The following is a 12,036-nucleotide window of genomic DNA, read 5'->3' as shown; positions in this document are numbered from 1 at the left end:
ATGATCATCTATGCACAATTCTATAACTTTTAACATATGCTCTTCTGAACATTGTATACTTGCATTTCAACTCATTTTTTGAAATGTGAGATAAGTGTTATGAAACCATATATGTTTTCAAACCATTTCACTGTTCAATCCTATCATTCTACAGATTCTACTGTATCTATCACATGTGACTCAGGTATCCTTTGATATATGTAATTGCCTCTGAAGATATAAATAAATATGCTTATATAATTCTCAACAACTCTCATGGACTATGAAAGTATAATTGGTTTATTATAACAGGATAATTCTTGCTGATGCTTGGTCACTCATGGACTAGAAGTACTTCTGGATTTGTCCCTTACCCTACCTATTTTTCACGCTAGGGGCTGTTCTTTCTCTTCCCAATAAAAACCTCAAGTCTCAGTTTGATTGTGGTTTCAGTTTCCACAGCTAGTCTTTCTGTCTGCTGGTAATTCTTGCTAGTGAGTGGAAGGTTTGTGCTGTAATTTTCCTGAACCTGTTTTATTTCCTTCATTCTGTGTGAATTATTTCCTGTATCAGTGTTTGTTTCCAGACCTATCCTCCTGAATCCCTCAGGATTGGGGCATGAGGATTCCACTTCAATGGACCACATCTATTTTTATGTAGTTAAGCTTTGATCAAATATACTGATTAATGTTGTGTGAGTAAATACATCTTAGTTTAATTTCTCAATCTCAGCTTCATATAGAAAATATAAGGATATTTGTCAAATTTAAACTAACTCTGTTTTGCTACAGTGCTTACCTTGAATGGATAGTGTGCTTACCTTGAATGCAGTTAACCACAGCATCTCATATGGTTCTACAAGCATTGACAGGAATGAATGCTGAGTGAAAAACTTGGAATGAAAAATACTGAGCAATGCCAGATGTAGTCCAAAAATAAAATAATGATGAGAATAATAAACTACCTCTGTGTGACATACTGATAAGCTTACATAAAGAACAAATGGCAAAAGCAACCAAATCCTCTTTAAAATGGAAGAAAAAAAACCTTCACTGTAAAGATTTATCTAAATTTCAGTAGACTGAACTCGCCCATCCAAAGGCATACAAAGGCTGGATGAATAAACTCAAGTGTCAGCTGTTTACAAAAGGCATAGTTAATATTCACTAAATAACTAACCCTACAGGCTAATGTAAGTTTTAAAAAGCAGAGCCAGTCATATTTTGATTAGATGAACAAGTGTTCAAGCTAAAGATAGTAATAAAAGAATTGATTGAACATTAGATGCTAGTTAACAGTTCACTATATCAAGAAGACTTGCCCCATTAGTATTCATTGAGGATATGAAAAGGAAACGAAGGCTATGAGCCCCTGGTCATAGGCCTGTGGAGACACAGTAACAACAGTACAGCAGTAGTGGAGACTTTGGAACCCCACTCTCTTTTTATTTTTCTTTTTTTTCTTTTATAATTTTTATTTTGACCAAAGTAGCTTACATATCTTTCACAGTAACATTTTAGGTACATATTAACATTAAATCAGGGGCATTCCCATCACCAAACTTGTCCTCCTCACCCTTATTCCCATCTTGCATCCCATATCCCCCACCCTCACCCCCCAGGCTACTAGTATAAGTGGTCTCCTCTGTCTCTAATTTACTACTTAGTGATCATACAACTGTTTGGTATTGATACTCTCCATTATTTCCCCCTCTATTTGAGAGGCGGAACTAGATAATTCAAGTTATGTGGTTTTGTTTGAAGAAAAGAAAAGCAATAAAGTGGGGTAAAAATCAAATAAACCGAATATGGACCGAGTCCTTCTAGAAGCTCTCAACCTCAGTTTGAGAGAAGAAAGGGAAAAAGGAAGTGAAATACCACAGAAATACAAAAGGAGATATCAAAAAAACAAAAACAAAAAAAATAGTGAGCTCTACAGCAATAAAGACAAGCACCACATAATAACCACGGTCCTGAAATAAAAAAATAACAGAGTGCAAAAAGGAAAAAGAAATTGGAGACAACAACTTCAATATCCAAACCAAAACAAAGAAATCAAAAAACTAAATAAATAGATAAATAAATAAATAAATAAATAAATAAATAAATAAATAAAAAAGATTATTTTGTGCTGGTTTTTTTTTTTCCTGCATAGGCACAGTAAATATTGGGGATATTAGAAAGGGAATTCCCTTGGCCTAAGAGATACAGGGGTTCTTCACCCTTGAATTATGCTGTCACGGGAATAATTATAGACTCCTTTCATGTTCATTTACTCTTCCCTCGGTGTCTTTGTGGTGTATGGAAGACCTCTGCTTCGTCATGGGTGATAAAATCAGACCTCTATATTTAGAAATCTTGGTATCTGCACAGGTCAAGAAATGGAGCTTATTATGAAGTCTTTCTTTGTGGTTCTAGAAGTTCTGTTCCTTCACTGTTGCTTTAATCCATCTTCTGTAGTTGGTGGTCTTGGTCATTGCGCTAATCCTAGTATGGGGCCTGGGACAGAGTCTTTTATTATGTTTCCAGAAGACCCGTTCAGTTGCAATTGTCTCAGTCAGACCTCTGGAATTAGAGATCTTGGTTGTTGTACAGATCGTAGATCAAAACCTAGGCTAAGGCTTTTTTATTGGTCTCAGGATACGTTCTGCCCAGTTATGAGCGATCTTGACTTTTGCACAGATCAAAGGGTGACAAGTCTTCTGATTTTGTCTTATCGTTAGATGGTGAGGTAAAACAGCCTGTTCTTAGATAAAATTGTTTCCATTTCCTCATTGTCAGGATATCTTATTAGAACTGGCACATGTTGGTGCCAGAGCAGTATTAAGGATGTCCCGGAGGGGATTTGGGAACCCCACTCTCTTTATTGGACAGATCTTGAAAACTCAATTTCTAAACAAGGAATGGAAATTCTGGGATTAACAAGTACAGGACCCAATTTCAATTACATAGTCTTCTCTAGTTTACATGGAACCATTTCCAGAATAGATCATTTGGTAAGGTACAATTTGAGAACCCATAAAGTGAAAAAAAAATACAAATACAAATCAAAATTTTAGAAAGATATAATGCCACCCCTGTGAAAATAGTATATACTTAGAAGGCTGGAATTGAGCACAAATAGAGCCAATAGGGCATTTGCCTTGCCTATTGTCCACCCAGATTTAATCTCTGGCACCTTACATGGTTTCTTGAGCTTTAAGGACTGATTCAGAGTACAGTGAAAGGAGTAGAACTTGAACAGGGTGTGACCTAAGATCCTCCAAAACAAATACAAATAAAAAACTATAAATAACCAGAGTCAGAAAATATATGGTGAAAAGAACCCTTCTTTCATAGTTGATGTGAATTTCATTTGATTAACCACTACAGAAAACAGCATTGAGGATTTTTAGAAATGTAAGAATAGAACTTCATGGCTGGAGTCATAGCATGGTGGTTAGGGAGTTTGCCTTGCATGAAGCCAACCCAGGTTTGATCTCTAACATTGCATGTGGTCCCCAAACCTTCCAGGAGTAATTTCTGAATGCAGATCAAAGAGTAACCCATAATCACTGCTGGGCATGACCCCAAAAGAACAAATAAAGTACATAAAGAATATTAAATAATGTTAAGAAGAATAGAACTTGAAAAAGCAATCTTGTGAACTATTCAAAGACAAAAATATATTAAACATATATGTAGCTATGTTCATTGGAGCATTGGCTATTTTTTTAATTTTTTTATTTAAAGAAAAGACATCATTTGACACAATTGATCATAATACATTTGTTTCAGGAAGAACAAAGGCAAAGTTATTAAAAATAGAAAAACTAAAGAGTGAAAGAGAAAGAAAATAAAAAGTTCAGTAGAAAGTATATTTTTGGAAATTATTGAATCACTGATGATTCAATAGCTAAAGGTTTAATAAGTTCTTTTTATTTATTTATTTTTTTTGGTTTTTTGGGTCACACCCATTTGATGCTCAGGGGTTACTCCTGGCTAAGTGCTCAGAAATTTCCCCTGGCTTGGGAGGACCATATGGGACACCAGGGGATCCTTCCTTGGCTAGCACTTGCAAGTCAGACACCTTGCCTCTAGCACCACCTCGCCAGCCCCATTCTTCTTATTTTTAAGGATACGAGTTAAATACAGTAAAAATGGTGTTAGAGTGGCAATCCTTGTTTGCATAGGCCCAACAAAATATGGGGGAAATGGAAAGGAAAAGCCTTGGCCTAAAAACGAGGAGACCTTTTCCCCTGAAGTTTTCTGGCATAAGACCAGCTCTGGGCTCCAGGCATACTACGTTGTCCAACCCCTGGGTCATTCTCTGTGGTCCCTGTAAAAAAAAATTGCACAATAGCTGTTGTTGGTGTCAGGTCTCTCTAGTTAAAGATCCTGGATTCTGTGCATATCCTACATTGAAGTCAGGTTGACGTGGAGCATCCTCTAGTTTCACCTCACAATTAGAGGAAAGCCCTGCCATGAAAGCAGGTTGTTGTTGTTGTTGTTGTTGTTAAGTCTTATGGGTGTTAAGGGAACCCTCTTTGGAGTAAGTCAATGCCAGGAGATCAGTAAGGTCTTCCCTGGTAGAGGGTTGCTTCCAAATGATGATATGGACAACCATGGTTGTTTCATAGATGGTATCCCTGGTTCAGGGGTGAGTGAACAATGCCTGTTCTTTTGAGGCCTGAGCCAGGTTATTATGACAAAGTTCAGGGTATAAGGCCCCACTGCATTACAAGATTTGTGTGTTCATATCTCTATTAGATAAGAACATTTTTGTATGTGTAATATTTTCCCATTTTAATGTACCTATGCAAAAGAGGAAAGATGCCACAAGGTGCATATGGAGATCGAGGGAACAAGTCTAATAATCCCCATAACTTGGTTCTAACATAAGTTCTAAACCAAGAGACTCTTCTACCAGAATTCCTTATTGAACAGATCACAAAAGAAGAGACCAAAACATGGGATCGGGCGGTGGCGCTAGAGGTAAGGTGCCTGCCTTGTCTGCGCTAGCCTAGGACGGACCGGACCGCGGTTCGATCCCCCGGCGTCCCATATGGTCCCCCAAGCCAGGATCGACTTCTGAGTGCATAGCCAGGAGTAACCCCTGAGCATCACTGGGTGTGGCCCAAAAACCAAAAAAAAAAAAAAAGAAGAGACCAAAACAAACAGTGGGGAAACATGTCACTATATAAGAGAATATTCAATAGGGTTATAGCTATTAAGGGAATACATATAAAATATTCAAAGAATACATACATGTCCTTTTTATGTCTTTTGAAGTAGTTGGGGGGATGTTAAGTCCAGTGCACCACTTTGGTCTGTAATTCAGCATGTGCGGTCTGATAAACGGCTCACAATTGTCCCGTATTAGGAAAAATTCTTGAGGTGAGACTTCTCAGGAACCGAGTCTCTTAGCAAGCAAAGGTCCACAATGAAGGAAGGAGGAGGAAAGGAAGCCTTTGAGAGTAGATCAATAGAAACAGTGTACTGCAATCTTCACAGGCTGAGAGTCTATCTTATCATTTAAGGTGCTGTTTGACAGCTGGCTTTGTGTTTGACAGACCTTACTGAAGAGTAAAGGAGAGAGGGAAAGAAGAAATAGAGGGGAAGATGAGAAGGAGAGAGAGAAAAAGAAGAGAAAAAGGAAGTACTAATTTGCAAAAACATGTTTGATGATTGGGACCTGTAATATAGGTCTGTGGTGCGCCATTGGCTGTTCCAGTGGTCTGAATGATCATATGCTTTGTGTCCTAATAGAAGACATAAACAAAAGGAAGTGGTTAAATTAGAGTATTTTATCAAGACATTGTCATAATAAGAACTGTATAAAGTATCCAGTATGATTGAATACCGAGGTTTAAGATTAGGGTGTCCACACAAATCTTGTGGTGCAAATAAACCTTATACCCTGAACATTGACATGATGACCTGGCGCAGGCCTCAGTGGTTTGGGCATTTTCCAGTCACCCCTGAACCAGGGAAGCCATCTACGAAACATCCAAAGTTGTCTATGACATCACCTGGAAGCAATCAATATTTTGGCAAAGCCTGAGAATCAGTGGTTGTAATTCTTCTTGGAATGTTTGATAAAATTCACCTGTAAAACCATCTGGACCTGGACATTTGTTTGGGGGGAGTTTCTTAATTACTGTCTCAATCTCCTTAGATGTGATTGGACTGTTTAGGCTTCTACATCCTCCTTATCAAGTCTTGGTAGGTGATATTTTTCCAGAAGTCTGTCGGTTTCTTCAGGGTTCTCTAGCCTGACTGAGTACAGTTCATAATACTTCCTCATGATGGCTTGGATTTCTTGGGGTTCTGTTGTAATCTCTCCCCTTTCGTTTATAAACTTATTTATTTTTTATTTTTATTTTTTTTTTGGTTTTTGGGCCACACCCGGCGGTGCTCAGGGGTTACTCCTGGCTGTCTGCTCAGAAATAGCTCCTGGCAGGCACGGGGGACCATATGGGACACCGGGATTCGAACCAACCACCTTTGGTCCTTGGATCGGCTGCTTACAAGGTAAACACCGCTGTGCTATCTCTCCGGGCCCTCGTTTATAAACTTATTTATTTGGGTGTTCTTCCCTCCCCTTTTTTTGTGAGTCTTGTCAACAGTTTGTCTATCTTGTTTATTCTTTCGAAAAACCAATTCCTGGTCTCATTAATTTTTTGTATTGTTTGTGTCTATGTTGTTTATTTCTGCTCTGGTTTTTATTTCTCTTCTTTGACTGTGTTTGGGTTCCTGTGCTGCTATTTTCCCAGATCCTTAAGGTGTCCATATTTACCCACAAGATGTGTGGGCACAATATTGCATTTAACTTGAGAATTTCAGAGTTGAGAAAAATAAATGATTATTTGGGGGTTTCTGAGTGTAACATGCCTATGTTTTAATGGTACCATATTACTAAATCACCATTCTTTCCTGTGTCTGTTTCTTAAAAGATCGGGGGAAGTCAGGTTGGGATATGAGCAATGCACCTGGCATTATGGCCTGCCAACCACACCTTCCCTATCTTTCTCCAGATCCCTGTAGGCCTACTACCTTCTAACATTCACAACTCTTTCACCTGCACCTATATAACAGTGGGCATGGTTCAAGGAGCTAGAGCAAATGCTTATTTAAAACTCTACTGAATACTGACACATTTTTTACTTCTATATTGGTGAACTATTTTCCATATGTTGCATTCTTGTGACTGTGAGTTTCTTTGGTTTATGAATCATTTCTGACTAAATTGATACATAAAGTATTAATTTGTTTTGAGCCCTCTTCCCATGATGCCATTATCCTGATGGGAAGGTTGTATCAAATCCAAATTCATAGTAAAATTTGACAGCACTTTTTGTAACATGGGACCCTACTATGTAAAAGTGAGTTTAGTCATAGATCCTTTGTTAATCACACCAGCAGGTCTTCATGTGGGAATCTGATTCTGCAGGCAGAGTGTCTGATTTTATTTCAATGACAAGACTATTTGGAAGATGTTGCAATATTTATTGTTTTGGAGGTAAAGATAACACATTGAATGGCAAGAAATGTGAGATGTCTCCTGGGTTAAAGTCAAGGAAATCCAATTGGGAATTACAAGGTATGTTTATCCTACTGTTGCCAAAGATGTAATGATTTTTCTATATTTGTCAGGTGGTATTAGTATTTTATGCTCACTGTTGTATTCTTGGGAGCTATGAATGATGTCACAGTGGGAAATTTAGTGAATAATACTAATAACAATTATAAAAAAATGAACAGATACAGAATAATCTTTTTTATATGTGGAATGCAAAGATACACAGTAAGATAGCCCAAAAAAGGTTCAAAGTCAATATAGTGAGAGAAGTGTTCCATACAATTAAGTTGAAAGGATGAGATGGAGGCAAGCATGGATCTTTGGGGAAGAATGAAAGGGGCAGATAGAATGAAATCTATCATATATGGGAATTAAAGGTACTCAGTAAGGTAGCAATAAAGATCCAAATGCAATATAATGGGAAGAGCAAACAGACAGTTGAATTGGGGGTAATATGGTGAAGGATAATTCAGGACCTTTGAAGGGGGAGTACACTGGTAATCATTAATATTCTAGGTATAACCTTGGATACATAATGGAAGTGAAATATGGAAATTTTTTTTCAATGCCACAGATGTCATTATGATAATTTATGGATAGAGAGTCCAGTTGCTCCACTACTGGGTGATTGGACCAAGATTGAATATTTGTAAATACTTTTGCAATGGGATTAAAGCAAGGTAATAGTACTAATGTTAACTGATATGTAAGTATATTTATCAATTAAATTTATGTTTAAAGATTCAGCATTGTTGCTGCTTCTACTGTGGTTACATACAATTTTTTTTGTAAATTTGTAATTACCCAGGTATTCCTCATGAGGATTATTGTAGTACACAGTAAAATTATTGTTTTTTGTGTCACTGTCTTGTGTAGAGGCATGCAGCATGCATGTCTCCATTTATTAGGGAAGCATTCACCAGACGTGGCTTTTGGCTTTCCTGGTGCAGTGCCTAATTTTCCTCCCAAGAAATATCTGCCAGAAGGCCCGTTGGAGAAGTCAATCAATGACCCTTGCATGGATTACTGGCTATATTTCTGACATGGCTGGAACATTATATTTTTCTTTTCCTTTAATTTGATTTTTGTCTCCTTTTCTACTACAGAAACTTGGCCTTAGCTATTCTACAGTCATAAAGAAATTTCAGTACCAAAGAAAGCCCGCCAAAAGCTCCCTGCTGGCTAGTTTATTTGTAACTCTTAGATCGAGTATAGCCTGGCGCCAGCAACTTGTTTTTCTGGGTCTAGCTCCATGATGGTAAACTATAATTTCCGTCCCCCCAAAAATCCATTTTCCAGTCACTGCAAAAACATTGCTTGCAGAACTGGGTTCTCTCCTCCTGTTTCTTGAAAAAACCTGTTTTTTGCTAATCCAAAAAACATCTCCAGCTCATGTTTTGCCTTACCTCTAGCAGGGCTCTTTCTCATCTACATTGGGTAGTTATTTGATATGTAGATTCTAGGGTCTGGTATCATTGTGTTATCCTTCCTAATGATCCTCTGCTCTTTGTTTTCCCTGAAGACACTTTGCATACCAGAGTTGTGCTTAAAATGTCATCAGCTGAAAAGTAAAATTTGTCTCTCGTCTCATAGATGTGGGTCCCCATACAATGCATTTTGTATGGTCTCAATTATTTCATATTTTATATTCGTCCGCCTTGTGTACCCGCTTTCTTCCGTGAAGGTTTTTCTGAACCCACTAAGGTTTTGCTTAGGGACGCAAGACGTCTGCAGCAGTCTTGGGTTAATTTTACTTGTTTATTTGTAAAAACCTTTGATATTTAGTGTTGGGAGCTGCTGTAAGCAAGGGTTCCATTGCCAAAAGGCACAGAAAGACATAGCTCTTACAGAAGGAGCTGCCTTAGGCAAGGGGTCCATGTGCCAAGTGGCACAGAAGGACATAGCTCTCTCTATTCCTGCCCTTAGTTGGTGAAGAGCAGAACATTCCAGGAAGTAACCTGTGATGTATGCATGATGGCGTTATATGAAATAAAAAAAATGGAAACATTTGTGGCTTACATAATCATAACATGTGATCCTTAGGTAACCTCTGCCTGAAAAGATGAGCCTAGAATAATAAACTTGGTGCCCATTTTTCAGATAGACCTCCTGCCCCCCCCTTCTTTTCTTTCTTATCAGCTGAATCGCCAATGCCTGTGTTCTTGCTACCTTCAGGGCAAATTAGCGAGAAGTTAGGACATTAAATAATTTCTTTCTGAATATTTAGCTGTTGATACCCTACAAGAACCCAAATTTCCTTCCACTTCAAAAGACTTCCTTTATAACTTTTTTATTTATTTAATTATTTGAACTTCCCTATTATCATTTGTGTCATAGTCTTAGCATTGTATTAAATGTTTGGGCTTGTAGTCACATAATCACCTTAACTCTAAACTCCCCAAACCAGGATAATTTTCATGCCAATATCTGAAATAAAATCTGATACAGACATTTTAAAAAATGAAGCTGAAAGAAGGGTGAAAAAAGAAAGGACAGACAATAAAGAATAAAGTAGACTCTAAGAATTATTTAGGCATTTTATTGCTACCAATCACCCAGACAGATATCTTTCCAGTCCAGTTTTCTACGATAAAGTTTAAAACTACAATGCAGTTTAAAAAAGGTCTGAAAAAAATAGGGAGAAATATTAGGGTTCTGTTTGTGCATACCTAGTTATACTTACACTTCAGTCTCCTTCATAGGAAAACTGGGGCAAATTAGAGAAAATATTGCAAAAATATTTTTGACAAAAGATAATTCATAAATGGGAACAATACATTGTCACTTGACTAAAATTAACTTTGTGCTGAATATGATGTGATTCCAGTCCTCACCCCATTTCTCTGGGGAAACATGGCAGAATTAAACTTAGTGTAAACACATCATCACTTGAGTGAATTTTGGGGAAAAACACTATTATAATTTGACACAAGACTTTTATTTCAACATTCAGAAACCAGGAAAAAGCATGAACTATATGACTAAAGGTAAAACTTTAGTAGCTTCAAATAGAAGAAAGGAACTAGTGAAGGGAGTTGTATAAAATACAAAGTCTCATAACAGCAATGACTTATATGGTATCAGCATAGAAGAAATGGTGCCTGTTTCTTTAGGAGAAAATTACTCAGGGCATTAAAAATCTTCATTGAATCAACCATAGGGAACACAATATTCTCTAGTGATGAGCCCATTACTGACAAAAGACAACTCGATGGAGGAGCCTTCCCAGTGCCCCTTTGACATCCTTGTTCCTCAGGCTATAGATGAAGGGGTTCAGCATGGGAGTGACCACTGTGTACATCACAGAAGCAATAGCACTCTCTTCAGAAACATGAGTGGAAGCAGAACTCAGGTAGACACCCAGGCCTGTGCCATAGAATAAGGATACCACAGAGAGGTGAGAGCCACATGTGGAGAAAGCTTTGTACTTTCCATTACTAGAGGACATGCGCATTAAGGAAGAGACAATCTGAGAATAAGAGTAGAGAATTCCACCAAGAGGAATCATCCCCAGCAGTGCAGTAAATACATACAAAGCAATGCTGTTGATCAAGATGTCTGAGCATGCCACCTTGAGCACCTGAGCCAATTCACAGAAGAAATGTGGGATTTCAGTGCCCACACAGAAGGTCAACTGTGCCATCAGGAGAATATGAAACAAAGCAACCCAGAAAATGACTAGCCAACACATAAGAACCAGATATGCACAGAGGCGAGGATTCATGATGACTGTGTAGTGTAGGGGATGGCAGATGGCCACATAGCGGTCATAGGCCATCACTGTCAGGAGAAAATTGTCTAATCCCGCAAATACCATGAAAAAGTAGACCTGTGTGAGGCAGCCGATGTAGGAAATAGCTTTGCTCTGGGCCTGGATGTTCACCAGCATCTTGGGGATGGTGGTAGTGGTGAAACAGATATCTGTGAATGACAGGTTTGAGAGGAAGAAGTACATGGGAGTGTGGAGGTGGGGATCTGAGATAGTGGCTAGAATTATGAGCAGATTCCCAAGCACAGTAACCAGGTACATGGATAAGAACATGCCAAAGAGAAGGGGCTGTATGTCCAGATCCTCAGAGAGACCCAGGAGGAAGAACTGTGATGCTTCTGTCTGGTTTGCTACTTCCATGGAGCTAGTATATCTGCTAAGATAGAAAAAGTTGAATGTTGAATATACCAGTGCAACCAAAACTAGGCTTCATGTTTGGAATTAATTTCATTTAATTTGGCATGCTTTAGTTTTTATTATTCTACTTTGGGGATAAAGGAACAGACATGTAAAATTTCAAAGCCATCATATTGCATCTGCAGTGTTGGGAGGCTATTGGGTACAGAAAATCAAACATAAAGTCTTTTGCAGGCCAGACTTCAGTCCTCTGAGATATGGCCCTCTTCCCAAAAATAGAAGGTCAAGAAGTACTGAGAGAATAGAATGTGCAGATGCGTAGTGGGATTGTGAATTTGCTCATGTCAGGTAAACAAGAGACTAGTGATTGA

At 38.2% G+C, this 12,036-nt stretch overlaps 1 protein-coding gene across 1 annotated transcript; it reads right to left on the bottom strand.

Moving 5' to 3' along the window:
• Nucleotides 1–10,729: 10,729 nt before the first annotated feature.
• On the bottom strand, nt 10,730–11,569 carry LOC126029866 (olfactory receptor 7D4-like). The gene is made up of 2 exons (XM_049788119.1): nt 11,222–11,569; nt 10,730–10,936 (listed from the first exon to the last, which is right to left on the bottom strand). The coding sequence occupies exons 1-2, from the start codon at nt 11,567–11,569 to the stop codon at nt 10,730–10,732; spliced, it is 555 nt and encodes a 184-aa protein (XP_049644076.1).
• Nucleotides 11,570–12,036: the final 467 nt, after the last annotated feature.

This window comes from Suncus etruscus, chromosome 15 (genome assembly GCF_024139225.1).
Source record: "Suncus etruscus isolate mSunEtr1 chromosome 15, mSunEtr1.pri.cur, whole genome shotgun sequence".
Classification (NCBI taxonomy): Eukaryota; Metazoa; Chordata; class Mammalia; order Eulipotyphla; family Soricidae; genus Suncus; species Suncus etruscus.
The sequence above is the reverse complement of the archived record's forward strand: the minus strand, read 5'-3'. Positions and strand labels throughout refer to the sequence as shown.